The sequence below is a fragment of the Scyliorhinus torazame genome, chromosome 15, assembly GCF_047496885.1.
Source record: "Scyliorhinus torazame isolate Kashiwa2021f chromosome 15, sScyTor2.1, whole genome shotgun sequence".
NCBI lineage: Eukaryota > Metazoa > Chordata > Chondrichthyes > Carcharhiniformes > Scyliorhinidae > Scyliorhinus > Scyliorhinus torazame.
The window spans coordinates 129,609,225-129,624,185 of NC_092721.1; the positions used below are offsets into that span (position 1 = coordinate 129,609,225).

At 49.3% G+C, this 14,961-nt stretch overlaps 1 protein-coding gene across 2 annotated transcripts in view; it reads right to left on the bottom strand.

The window, feature by feature from the left end:
* Positions 1-14,961, bottom strand: part of pdgfd (platelet derived growth factor d) — a 266,172-nt gene that overhangs the window by 53,657 nt on the left and 197,554 nt on the right. For both annotated transcript variants that reach the window (XM_072476742.1, XM_072476741.1), the window contains exon 4: positions 5,703-5,762. In XM_072476742.1, coding sequence (XP_072332843.1) covers positions 5,703-5,762 — 60 coding nt within the window. The remainder of the gene's footprint in view (positions 1-5,702; positions 5,763-14,961) is intronic.

Below are 14,961 nucleotides of genomic sequence, written 5' to 3' on the forward strand. Positions count from 1 at the left end.
AAGGGACCCTGGCATGTTTGTCCATAGATCTCGGAAGGCAAAAGGGCAGATTAATAGGGTAGTGAAAAAGGCATATGGAACACTTGCCTTTATCAATCGAGGCATAGATTACAAAAGCAGGGGGGTTATGTTGAAGTTGCATAGAACTTTGGTGAGGCCACAGCTGGAGTACTGTGTGAAATTCTGGTCACCACATTAAGGAAGGATGTGCTTGCACTGGAGTGGGTGCAGAGGTGATTCACCAGGATGTTGCCTGGGATGGGACATTGAAGTTATGAAGAGAGGTTGGATAGGCTTGGGTTATTTTCACTGGAGAGAAGACGGAGGGAGGGACCTAATTGAGGTGTACAAGATTATGAGGGGCATGAACAGAGTGGATAGGGAGCAGCTATTCCCCTTAGTTGAAGGGTCAGTTATGAGGGGACACAAGTTAAAAGTGAGGGGCAGGATGTTTAGGGGAGATTTGAGGCAAATTTGTTTTTATCCAGAGGGTGGTGATGGTCTGGAATGCACTGCCCGGGAGGGTGATAGAGGCTGGTTGCTTCACATCCTTTAAAAAGTACCTGGATGAGCACATGGCACGCCACAACATTCAAGGCTATGGGCCAGCAAATGGGATTAGGTAGACAGTTCAGGTATTTTTCATGCGTTGGTGCCGAAGGGCCTCTTCTGCACTCTATTATTCTGCGATTATGAGAGGTTTTAGTTATTTAAGGAGAAACAACACAGATTTGAAAAAGGCAGATTATGTCTGACTAATTGAATTTTTTTGATGAAATAAGAAGGTTAATGAGGGGTTAGCAATCTATCTTTATAGATTTTAAGTAAGCATTGGACAAAGTACAACATCAAAGGGTGGTTAACAAAATTGAGCTCATGGAATAGGAGGATCAATGTGAGCTTGAATAAAAAATCGTCTTGAGCACAGAAAACAGCAAGTTGTGGTAAATGATTGTCCTTCAGCCTGCAGGATGGCAGGCTGATATTTCTCAAGGGTCAGTGCTGGGATCACTGCTTTTTTGCAAGATATAAATGACTTGGATCTTGGAATACAGTACAATTTCAAAATCTGACGATGAAACCAAAGAATGAGGATGATACATATCAACTGCATTACTATCTAGATAGGCTCGCAGAAAAGGCGGACAAATGTGAGATGATGTATTTTGGCAGAAGCGGGAGGGAGAGGCAATATCTACTTCATGCCACAGTTCCAAAATGTGTGCAGAGACAGAGGGAGCTGGGGGTTCATGTGTATCGATTTAGAAGTTAGCTAAGCATATAGGATCTTAGCCTTCATAAATATGGACATTGATTAAGGTATGCTGAACTTTTCTAAAGCTCTGATTAGGACAATTAGATTATTGCGTCCAGCTCTGGCCACAAAACCTTAGTAAGGATGTGAGGGTCCTTAAAAGGACGCAGAGGAAATTTATCAGACTAACCCCTGGGATGGCAGGATTGTCATATGAGGAGAGATGAGAACAAAGAGAACAAAGAACAAAGAAAAATTACTGCACAGGAACTGGCCCTTCGGCCCTCCAAGCCTGCGCCGATCCAGATCCTCTATCTAAAACTGTCGCCTATTTTCTAAGGATCCGTATCCCTCTGCTCCCTGCCCATTCATGTATCTTTCTAGATACATCTTAAATGATGCTATCATGCCCGCCTCTACCACCTCCGCCGGCAATGCGTTCCAGGCACCCATCACCCTCTGCGTAAAGAACTTTCCACGCATATCTCCCTTAAACTTTTCCCCTCTCACCTTGAACTCGTGACCCCTAGTAATTGAGTCTCCCACTCTGGGAAAAAGCTTCTTCCTATCCACCCTGTCTATACCTCTCATGATTATGTAGACCTCAATGAGGACCCCCCTCAACCTCTGTCTTTCTAATGAAAATAATCCTAATCTACTCAACCTCTCTTCATAGCTAGCGCCCTCCATACCAGGCAACATCCTGGTGAACCTCCTCTGCACCTTCTCCAAAGCACCCACATCCTTTTGGTAATGTGGCGACCAGAACTGTACGCAGTATTCCAAATGTTGACTTCGGTTGACTTGGCCTGTATTCACTGGAGTTTAGAAGAGTGAGGGGGATCTCATTGAAATGTTTACAATTCTGACAGGGATGGACATACTTGATGCAGGGATAATGTTCCCCCTGGCTGGAGGGGTCTAGAACAAGGAATCACGGTCTCAGGATATGGGGTAAGTCATGTAGGATTGAGGTGAAGAGAAATGTCTTCACGCAGAGGGTGGTGAACCTGTGGAATTTTGTACCACAGAAGGCTATGGAGGCCAAGTCACTAAATGCATTTAAGAAATAAATAGATTTCTAGGTACCAAAGGCACCAAGTGGTATGGAGAGAGGGACTGTGGCACTGAGATAGAAGATCAGCGTTGATCACATTGATCGACAGAGCAGACTCGATGGGCCAAATGGCCCACTCCTGTTCCTATTTTTAGTTTCCATGAGGAATTTTCACTGTGAGATGAAATTGGAGAAGTTAGGTTTGTTCTCCTCAGGGCAAAAGAAAATGAATTGAGAACTGGTAGAAGTGTACAAGGTGATGAGAAGTTTAGATAAAGTATACAAGGAAAAACCATTCCCATTAGCAATGACTAAGGTGTGGAGATGCCGGCGTTGGACTGGGGTAAGCACAGTAAGAAGTCTTACAACACCAGCTTAAAGTCCAACAGGTTTGTTTCGATGTCACTAGCTTTCGGAGCGCTGCTCCTTCCTCAGGTGAATGAAGTGGCATGTTCCAGAAACACATATATAGACAAATTCAAAGATGCCAAACAATGCTTGGAATGCGAGCATTAGCAGGTGATTAAATCTTTACAGATCCAGAGATGGGGTAACCCCAGGTTAATGAGGTGTGAATTGCATCAAGCCAGGACAGTTGGTAGGATTTTGCAGGCCAGATGGTGGGGGATGAATGTAAAGCGACATGAATCCCAGGTCTCGGTTGAGGCCGCACTCAATTGTGCGGATCTTGGCTATAATTATATCCTTTCTGAGGTGTGGTGCCCAGAACTATAATTATAGCCAAGTTTCTAGTGACATCGAAACAAACCTGTTGGACTTTAACCTGGTGTTGTAAGACTTCTTACAATGACTAAGGGACACAGATCTAAGAATTTGTGCAAGTAATACAAGGGAATGTTAGGAAGAATGTTTTTTTATACAGCAAGTGGTAATGATCTGAAACTTGCTGTCTATATTGGTCGTGGACGCAGAAACAATCAATGATTTCAAAAGAAAATTGAATGGGCACTTGCAGAGCTATGGGGATTTTCACAGTAACTTCATTGCAGTTTTAATGTAAGCCTACTTGTGACAATAATAAAGATTATTATTATAGAGCAGGGGCATGGACGAAATGGAATGCTGTAAGGAGTGCTGGCATGAACTCAATGGGCTGAATGGCCACCTTCGGTGCCATAATAATTCTATAAGACTTGGTGCTCCAGGCATTTAGATCATTAAAATAGCACAAACATATAATGGCTATTGGAGCTGGGTTTTATACCTAAATAATTAGAATACAAGGGTAGAAGTCAAGCTCTGACTAAATAAAGCTCTGGGGCGAAATTCTCCCCCAACGGCGCGATGTCCGCCGACTGGCGCCAAAAACGGCGCCAATCAGACGGGCATCGCGCCGGCCCAAAGGTGCGGAATGCTCCACATCTTTGGGGGCCGAGCCCCAACATTGAGGGGCTAGGCCGGCGCCGGAGGGATTTCCGCCCCGCCAGCTGGCGGAAATGGCGTTTGTTGCCCCGCCAGCTGGCGGAAATGGCGTTTGTTGCCCCGCCAGCTGGTGGAAATGGCGTTTGGTGCCCCGCCAGCTGGCGCGGAAATGCGGCGCATGCGCAGGAGCATCAGTGGCCACTGACAGTTTCCCGCGCATGCGCAGTGGGGAGAGTCTCTTCCGCCTCTGCCATGGTGGATGCCGTGGCGGAGGCAGAAGGGAAAGAGTGCCCCCACGGCACAGGCCCGCCCGCGGATCGGTGGGCCCCGATCGCGGGCCAGGCCACCGTGGGGGCACCCCCGGGGTCAGATCGCCCTGCGCCCCCCCCCCCAGGACCCCGGAGCCCGCCCACGCCGCCTGGTCCCGCCGGTAAATACCAGCTTTGATTTACGCCGGCGGGACAGGCAATTTCTGGGCGGGACTTCGGCCCATCCGGGCCGGAGAATTGAGCGGGGGGTCCCGCCAACTGGCGCGGCCTGATTCCCGCCCCCGCCCAATCTCCGGTACCGGAGACTTCGGCGGGGTCGGGGGCGGGATTCATGGCGGCCAACGGCCATTCTCCGACCCGGCGGGGGTCGGAGAATGACGCCCCTGATCTGGCCATATCTGGAATACCGTGATTAGTTCTGGGCACCACACCTCAGAAAGGATACACACCTTGGAGGGAGTGCAACATATCTTTACCAGAATTGTACCCAAGCTTCTTGGTTATCCAAGGATTGATTATGCAAACTAATAATATTTCCCTAGAATTTAGAAGCCAAAGGGTGATTTGATCAAAGTTTTCAAAATATTCAGAGAAACAGAAGGATTGTGTTATTGGGGAGTCTATTACCAAGGGAAGAGTATGGAGTGAAATTGAAAAGATTTCTGCACACAAAGCAGAGTAGAAGTTTGGAACTCTTTTCCACAAATAGCGAGATCAACTGATGATTTTAAATCTGATATTGATAGATTTTTGTTATCCACAAAATATTAAGGAATAAGGGGCAGGATTCTCTGACCCCCCGTCGGGTCGGAGAATCCCCGGGGAGCAGCGTGAATCCCGCCACGCCGCTCCGACGCCGGCTGCCGTATTCTCTGGCGCCGGTTTGCGAGCGGGGGCGGCGTTTACTCCGCGTTGGTCAGGGGCCGTTGGCAGCGCCCCCCCGGCAATTCTCCGGGCCCCGATTGGCCGAGCGGCCACCCGTTTTCGGCCAGTCCCGCCGGCGTGAAATGGACATGGTTCATCACGGCGGGACCTGGCTTATCGGCCATCTAGTGGGGTCCTCGGGTCTAGCAAGGGGATCTGGCCCCGGGGGGGGCGGGGCACGGTGGCCTGGCCCGCGATCGGGGCCCACCGATCTGCAGGCGGGCCTGTGCCGTGGGGGCACTCTTTCCCTCCGCGCCGGCCTCTGTCGGGCTCCGTCATGGCCGGCGCGGAGAAGAATAGGGCCCTCTGCGCATGCGCAGGAACACGTCGGCAGTTTTGCGCATGCGCGGGACCAAGGCGGCCATTCGGTGCCAGTTGGCGTGGCGCCAACCCCTCCAGCGCCGGCCTAGCCCCCGGAAGTGCGGAGCCCGTAGCCCGCCCACGCCGCCTTGTCCCGCCGTTCAAAAGATGGTTTAATCCACGCCGGCGGGACAGGCAATTTATCGGCGGGACTTCGGCCCACCCGGGCCGGAGAATCCAGCGGGGGGGCCCGCCAACTGGCGCGGCCCGATTCCCGCCCCCGCCGAATATCCGGTACAAGAGACTTCGGCAACCGGCGGGGGCGGGATTCACGGCAGCCCCCGGCGATTCTCCAACCCGGCGGGGGGTCGGAGAATGACGCCCCAGATCTCAGTAAATAGCAAAAGAGGTTTGAGGGGCTAATTATGGTCTACCCTGATCTGACCTTAAGGGCATTCTGGATTATGAAATTTATTAAATGCTTTGTAACAGAACAGGGTCAAAAATTACTTACCGATACAGAACTTGTGACCGCTTCCCAGTTCGATTTTGAGGGCTGCGGCTGTAAATCATCCTGAAACAGAACAAAATAAACATCCATTGATCAAAGTCCTTATTCATGTGATTCGTGTGTCTTGTAGCTTTGCGATGAAAGTGTTAAATGTGCTCTTCCTGACAAGGTGGGGGGGTTGGGTGAGGAGGTGGGGGGGAAGAGTGGGTTCTAATGAATGCTAGCACCAAATTCATTAATGTCCCTCTAATGAAGTGATTTTGCGATAGTAGCTGTGTTTTCTTTGTATAATAAAGGTAAATTGCATGATATGGCTCACATTTGCAATGAAATCAATTTATAAAGGCAGGAGGTCCTTCTTCAAGACATGTTGAAAGATTTTACAAAATGTGATGCTTCAGTTTTCTGGCTGGCAGCTGATTTTGTTTTTGCTTTACTGTGAAGCTCAATCCAAACTCCATTTTCACAATGTTAGAAAATGAATGTTTTGAAGAGTTTTTTTTGTGAAGTGAACTTGTAAGGACTCAGTGTCACAATGTAACAATGTAACTGTATGAATGTGCATCGTTATATTTATTATCAGTCTCAATTAGTTATAAAGTCTCAGCTTCAAGGATGGAATTGACAGTTTTGGACCGTCACAGGTATTTATTTGTACTGAATGTTGAATTTCATGGGAAGAAACTGAATTGTGTGCGGGACTAAATTCAGATTAACTGAATGCTGCAATGTTCTCAGAATTCACCTCAGAACAATTTCCCTTCCCTCTCACGGCTGATCTTTTCATATCCAAACATTTCATGGTTTCTTTTTTTCTTTGTATAGCCTCGCTCTGCACCCACAGCCTAAAGTGACTTGTAGACTCTGCAGCTTCATTATGTTCAGACCCTTATTTATCAGAGCAATTTCTGTACAACAAGATTTTCTTCCAGGAAACGCCAATGAATATACCAAGAAAAGGTACAGTGTGCTTGAAGAAACTATAGCAAATAGCATAGTGTCATTCGTCTTAGTGTCTTCCACTCTCTGGGTTGCTTTTTCACATCACCTGCACATTTTCACATTTTCCCGTACCAGCCTCCCCGAACAGGCGCCGGAATGTGGCGACTAGGGGCTTTTCACAGTAACTTCATTTGAAGCCTACTTGTGACAATAAGCGATTTTCATTTCATTTTCATTTTCACCTCGGCACCGGAAACAACAAAGGCACCGTCAGCCCAGTCGACTCTGCAAAGTCCTTTTCTCTAACATCTGGAGACTTGTGCCAGTTGGGAGAACTGTCCCAGAGATTAATCAAGAATCAACCAGATATAATAACACTCATTGAATCCTGCCTTAACGCTTAGGTCCCAGGCTCTTCCATCCTCATCCCTGGTTATGTTGTGTCCCACTGACAGGGCGAGCCATATTAATACTGTGGCTATGAAAGAGGTCAGAGGTTGCCAATTCAGCAGCAAATACCTCACCTCCGAACTCCCCAAAGCCTGTCCATCATCGCCAAGGCACAAGTCATGATGGAATACTGCTTAGTTACCTGGAGCGCAACTGCCCTCAATGGCAAAGCAGCCCATTCAATCATTATCTCATCCATTGCCTGAAAGATTCACTTCCTCCACCACCAGCATACATGGCCAATCCACCTAACCTGCACATCTTTGGACTGTGGGAGGAAACCGGAACACCCGGAGGAAATCCACGCAGACACGGGGAGAACATGGGAGGAAACCGGAGCATCCGGAGGAAACACACGTAGACACGGGGAGAACGTGCAGACTCCACACAGACAGTCACCTGAGGTTGGAATTGAACCCGGGTCCCTGGCGTTATGAGGCAGCAGGGGCAACCACTGTGCCCCCGTGCCATCCTGGAAGGAATGAAATGGCATGCTTTGTTTTCCCATGTCATTCCTCACATGTTGAGCTCTGGTCCAAGCTGGACCACCTTGAGCTGATGCCGAAATCTCCCACCGGATGAAGGTCAATCTGTGACTGACTGGATGCAGTGATAACATAAGCCTGCGAACAGATCACCTGTGTACCCATTGGCGTGGTGAGTCATAGGATTGGAATGAACACATGGAAGATATATATCAATTACAAAGTGGGTTGAGGAAGGGTGTCTAATATGACATTAAACTAATTTGTATTTAACCTGGGATTAAAGGTTAGCTGTAGGATTGGTTTTATGTGTACAGAGTAAATTCTGAAAGGCTGCTGGCGTACAGTCTCATTTGTTGGGAGTACAGTTTAAGAATCAGACATGGAGGTAAGTGTAACTGATTCATGGTACTCCAAATTTCCTTCTGATCATTTATTATTACTTAGAAATAGAAGCACTATAAAATGATCTTCATGTCCAATTCTCTGAGCCATGTTGAGTAAGGTTCCATTTCATGGGCTTAGCTCTGCAACATTTATCTTGTGCTCTATCTATACCTGGCATTTGGTGTTTTCACAAATTATTTGCATGGGGTATTATTGAGAGAGTATCTTATGACTTTATACGTTACAGCATTTACCATGTACAAGTAATTTTTTTTGCCATATTTTCATCATTTTCACCATACTAAAGTGAAACAAAAACAATCGCAACAATATAAAAAAGGAAACGATGCCCCCCAAACCCACAACCCCCGTCACCCCAATCCCTCACCCCCCTTCCGAGACTGACTTCCAACCCAATGGGACCCGCCTACGAGTAATCAGCGAGGCGAAGGTTAAAACATCTGCCCCGACACCCTGAATTAAGCTTCCGTGGGACCGGGTTCCACATCCATATGCAAGACCCCCGAGATGGTATTGAACACCGTCCTCCAAAACCTTTCCAGCTTCGGGCAGGACCAAAACATATGAACATGGTTCGCAGGACCCCTCTCCATCTAAACCCATCGGGCCTCCCCCTCCTTGGCCCAGCCCCGCACCATCTCCGCATTCAGCGCCCAATAGTACAGTACGTTTCGAGAGGCCTAGCCCCCCCCCCACCTGTCACCCTCTCTGCAAGACCACCCTCCTACTCCTGGCCACCTTCCCCCCCCCCCCGCCCAGATAAACGAGGAGATCAATTTGTCCACCCCCCTGAAGAAGAACTTTGGTAAAAAGACCGGCAGGCACTGGAATAAGAAATCATTTATTTTAACTGCCTCCACCCGGCCCGGCAACGACAGAGGGAGGTTGTCCCACCTCGACATATCAGCATTCATCCGCCCCACCAAACTAGTAAAATTGTATTTTCAGAGCACTCCCCAATATTGGGCCAGCTGCACCTTCAAGGACCTAAAGTGGGTGCTGCTAAATGGAATGGCAGCCCCAACAACCCTGCCCCTACACCCGGCTGGGAGACCTTGGGGGCGATTCTCCGAAACCCGCCGGGCTGGAGAATAGCCGCAACCAAGAGGTGCGGAGAATAGGCGGCATTTGCACCGGTGCGTTTGGCGCGGCACTGGCTGCGAGCCGCTGGAATCGGCGGAGCCGCCGATTCTCCGGCCCGGATGGGTCGAGCGGCCGCGCCGATACGACAGAGTCCCACCGGTGCCATTCACCCCTGGTCGCTGCCGGCGGGAACTCTGCGGGAACGGTCGGGGCGTAGCCTGTGGGGAGGGGAGTGGGGCTCCTTCACCGGGGAGGGGGGGGGGGGGGCTCTGATGGGGTCTGTCCCGCGATCGGGCCCACCGATCGGCAGGCCGGCCTCTCCACCCCCGGGCCTACTTTCTGGCGTGGCCGGCCACTGAACACCGACCCACTGCGCATGTGTGAGTTGGCGCAGTGCCCATTTGGCGCCACGTAAGGAGGCTGGAGCATCATGAACCGCTCCAGCGCCGTGCTGGCCCCCTGTGGGGGCTAGAATCCGTCGTTCCGGGCCCAGTTCACGCCGTCGTGAAATGTGACGACGTTCACGACGGCGCGAACACTTGGGCCCAATATTGGAGAATCGCCCCCCCATGAAATACTCGCTCTTGCCTTGGTTCAATTTATACCCTGAGAACATCCCAAATCTTTGGAGCAGCTCAATTATACTCCCCATTGATATGCTCGGTTCTGAGATATACAATAACAGATCCTCATCGTTTAAGGAACTCTGTACTCCACCCCCACTCCCCTCACTATCCCCTTCCACAGCCCCAAGCACCTGAGCGCGATGGCCAAGGGCTTAATAGTCAGTGCAAACAACAGGGGGGACATAGGGCACCCTTGCCTCGTACCCCAGTGCAGTGCAAAGTCCCCCAAATTCATACTATTAATGTGAACTCTCGCCATCGGCCCCTTGTACAACAGCCGCACCCAGGCCACAAACCTTGGCCCAATTCCAAATCTCTCCAATACCGCCATCAAGTAACCCCACGCTACCCGATCAAATGCCTTCTCCACGTCCAGTGCCACCACCACCTCAATCTCTTTCCCTTTGCCGGAGACAGGATCACATTCAGCAATGTCCTCACGTTCGAGAACAGCTGCCTTCCCTCCATGGACTCCGTTTGGTCCCTCCCAATCATCTTTGGGAGACATCCCTCCAGCCTTACCGCCAGAACCTTTGCCAATATCTTGGCATCTACATTCAGTAGGGATATAGACCTATGCGACCCACACTCCACTGGGTCCTTATCCTTCTTTAGGAGCAGTGAAATCGAAGCCTGCCCCATCATCTGTGGCAAGACACCCCTGCCTATCGCATCCTCAAACATTCCCACCATCAGCGGCGCCAACTTACACTTACATTTCCTGTAGAATTCAGCTGGGAACCCATCAGGCCCGCCACCTTCCCTGCCTGCATTATCCCATTCACATCCTTCACCTCCTGCTCGCCCACTGGCCCCTCCAAGCCTACTCTATCCTCTTCACTCAACCTCGGATACTCCTGCCCGTCCAGGAACACCCTCATCTGCCGCTCCTCCCCCGTTGGCTCCGACTTATATAGCTCCTTCTAAAACTCTTCAAATACGTTATTGATCTGCTCTGGAGCCACCACTAGCTTCCTCATCTTGTCCTGCACCTGGATTATCTCCCTTGCCACAGCCTCCCTCTGGAGCAGGCCGGCCAGCATATGCCCTGCCTTTTCCCCTTGCTCATAGACTGTCCCCCTCACCCTTCTCAACTGGTGCACCGCTTTCCCTGTGGACAACTGGTTGAACCTTGCCTGAAGCGCCTTCCTCTTGGCCAAGAGGGCTGGGTCCGGGGCCCCTGTGTACCTCCCATCCCCCTCAGAATGCCCTCTATCAATTTTTGATGCTCCTCTCTCTCCTCCTTGTCCACCTTAGCCCTGAACGAAATCAACTCTCCCCTCAGCACTGCCTTCAGAGCCTCCCAAACCACCGACTGCAAAACTTCTCCTATGAAGTTAAACCCCACATATTCCTCGATTACCTTCCCGATCTTATCACAAAAACTCTGGTCCGCTAACAGTCCCAAGTCCATTCTCTACCCTTGTCCGGGCCACCCTCTTCTCCAAAACCAGATCAACCCAATGTGGAGTGTGGTCCGAAATCACTATTGCTGAATACTTGGACCTCTTAACCCCAGCCAATAGTGCCTCCCCCACCTTGAAAATGTCTATCTTCGAATACACTTTATGTACCGGGGAGAAAAATGAATACTCCCGTTCCATCGGATGTAAGACCTCCACGGATCCACTCCTCCCAGCCCTCTCATGAGCCCAGCCAGTGCCATCGCCCCCCCCCCCCCCCCCCCCGCCCCACTGACTGGGCCAGCGAGGGTGGCTGAGACCTGTCCATCCTCGGCTCTTGCACCATATTCCAATGCCCCTCCCACCACTATTAACTTGTGGGTATCCAAAATCCGAAAGGCACCCAGCACCCTTTTCACCAATCCCGCATCATCCCAGTTGGGCCATATGCGCTCGTCAGTGCCACCAAGCTCTCTTCTAACGCCTCTGTCACTATCACATACCTGCCTCCCTGGTCCGCCACCACCGTTCAATCTGAAAGCTCACTCTCTTGCCCACCAATACTGCTACCCCACAGACACTCTATCGAATCCCGAATAGAAAACCTGACTCACGTAAGGCCTTACCTGACCCTTCACCCTCAGATGAGTCTCCTGCAGCATCACAATATTGGCCTTTAAGCTCTTTAAATGTGTAAAAACCCTCAACCTCTTCACAGGCCCCCCTAACCTCCTCATGTTCCATGTTACTATTCTGACCAGGGGTCTCTCACCGCCCCCCCCCCCCCCCCCCCCCCCCCCCGCTCCTCTTATCTGCCATCATAATAACCATGTACAAGTATGAACACTATTTGATTCAAGTGGAAGTTGTTCTCGTACAGCTACAACACTGGCATCTACCCAGCAATGTGGAAAATTGCCCAGGTGTGTCCTGTACACATGAAACAGGACAAATCCAACCCAGACAATTACCACCCTATCAGTCAAAGCGATGGAATGAGTCATTAACAGTGTTATCAAGCGGTACTTACTCAGCAATAACCTGCTCACGGATGCTCAGTTTGGATTCTGCCAGGGTCACTCAGCTTCTGACCTCATTACAGCCTTGGTTCAAACATGGACAAAAGAGCTGAATATAGAGGTGAGGTGAGAGTGACTGCCCTCGACATCAAGGCAGCATTTGACCGAGTATGGCATCAAGGAGCCCTAGCTAAACTGGGGTCAATGGGAATCTGAGGAAATCTCTCTGCTGGTTGGAGTCACACCTGGACAAAGGAAGGTGGCTGTGGTGGTTGGAGTTCAATCATCTCAGCTCCAGGACATCACTGCAGGAGTTCCTCAGTAAAAAGTCTTACAACACCAGGTTAAAATCCAACAGATTTGTTTGGGATCACTAGCTTTCGGAGCACAGCTCCTTCATCAGGTGAGGGACTTGCCTGGATGAGTGAAGCTCCGGCAACTCTCAAAAAGCTCGACACTACCCAGGACAAAGCAGACCGCTTGATTTCTCCCCTTTTCACAAGCATTCAAACTCTCCACCATCGACGCACAGTGGCAGCCGTTTGTACCATTTATAAGATGCACTGCACTTCACCAAGGTTCCTTAGACAACACCTTCCAAACCCATGACCACTACCATCTAGAAGGACAAGAGCAGTGGATATCTGGGAACACCACCACCTGGAGTTTCCATTCCAAGTCACTCATCACCCTGACATGGAAACTTATCATCGTTCCTTCAATGTCGTTGGGTCAAAATCCAGGGACTCCCTCCTTAACAACACAGTGGATGAACCTACACCACGGACTGCAGCAGTTTAAGAAGGCAGCTCACCACCACCTTCTGAAAGTGAACTCAGGACGGGCAATAACTGCTGGCCTAACCAGTGATGCATCCAACATGTAAATGAATTTTTAAAAAAAATTGGCAGGGAGCATCAGATTGGTTTCCTGACATTGGGAAACCTTGTTGGGATTGTCTCCTCTTGATGTTCAAGGCAAGTTGATGGTTCCCGCTGAAGCTCAGCAGGAACCCACTTTGTATCTCACGCATGTTCATTAAAAGCACACCAGAACAGAATTGTGTTCCCCCGACCAATGCCTCACCTGCGAGAATTTATGTTGTTCTGTAACCCGAGTGGACATTGACGGCGTGCACTTGGCGAGAGAGAATTTGGAGTCGATGTGCGGCTGCAGGAACAGCTTAAAGAAATCCCTAATAAAGATGTGGAGAATGTATGAGAGCTTTCTCATTTGCTATGCCTCACTATTTGGTGAAAACCACATGGCAGTAGTTTTGACCCAGAGGGTTCTCATGCCAACCAGATCTTGGGAAGGTGTAGAGCTGCCATTAACTCTGAGCCATTGGCCATCAGCTCCAGGAGTAGTTGGGGAAGAAGGAAGAAAGGAATGGAGGAGGATCCCTACAAGGGGCATGATAGTGAATGGTAGCTAAGTCACGACTGCAAATCTCTATCCTCCTGAGGGAATGGAACTGTCAGACAAGTGCTCATGTGGTTAGTATCACGCAAAAAGTTACTTAATAAGATAAGAGCCCATGGTGTTGGGTAGTATATTAACACGGATAGAGGATTGCCTAACTAATAGAAGACAGAGAGTTGAGATAAGAGGGACTTTTTCGGATGGCAACCTGTAATTAGTGGACTGCCACAGCGATCAGTGCTGGGACACAATTATGTACAATGTATATTCATAACTTGGAGGAGGGAAGTGAATGCACTATTGCCAAGTTTGCGGATGACACAAAAATAAGTGGGAAGGCAAATGGTGAGGATGTCACTAAGAGTCTATGGAGGGCTATAAACAGGTTAAGTGAGTGGGCAAAAAACTTGGCAGCGGGAATATAATGCAGGAAAATGTGAAGTTATGCGCTTTGTTTGGAAGAATATAGGAGCTGAATATCATTTAATTGGAGAAAGGCTGCCGAAAACTGCGGCACAGAGAGATTTGGGGATCACAAAAGGTTAGCATATAGGTTCAGCAGATAATTGGAAGTCAAATGAAATGCTGGCCTTTATTTCAAAGAGAATGGAGTATAAAAAGAGGGAAATCTTGTTAAAACTATACCAGGCAATAGTCACACTATGTCTGGAATGCTGTGAACAGTTTTGGACCCTTAATGAAGGAAAGATATACTGGCATTGGAGGCAGGACAGAGAAGGTTCATTACATTGATCCCAGGTATGGAGGGATTTTCTTATGAGGAGGGGTGAAGGAGTCATTGGAGTTTAGAAGAATAAGAGGTGACCTTATTGAAAAATCTGGAATTCGCAGGGGGCTTGACAGGGTAGATGTTGAAAGGTTGTTTCCCTTTGTGGGATAGTCTCGAACTAGAGGGCATAATCTCAGAGTATGCGGTCGCCCGTTTCCGACAAAGATGAGGAATTTCTTCTCTCAGAGGTTAGTGAAGCTGTGGAATTCCTTACCGCAGAGAGCTGTGGAGGCTGGGTCGTTAAGTATGCTCAAGACTGAGGTAGACCGGTTCAGTAAGGGAATCAAGGGTTACCAGGGATAAGACAGGAAATTGGAGGTGAGGATTATCATATCAGATCAATCATGATCTTATTAAATAGCAGACACGATGGGCCGAATGGACTACTTCTGCCCCTACGTCTTAAGGTCTTAACGTATTGTTGCCTCCCAAATCTTTGCGCATCTTTCCCAGAAGTCCATGTCTGACTCCCTCTAATTAGATTTCTTCCCTTGTCCTAGTCCAAGACGAATCTAATCAATCTAATCTTATGCTGTGAAACTATGACACAGGCAAATTATCCCTCCTTGTCTATCTCAGCCTGTCTGCACACTTTGACATGGTTAACCACATAATCCTCCTCCAGTGCCTCTCT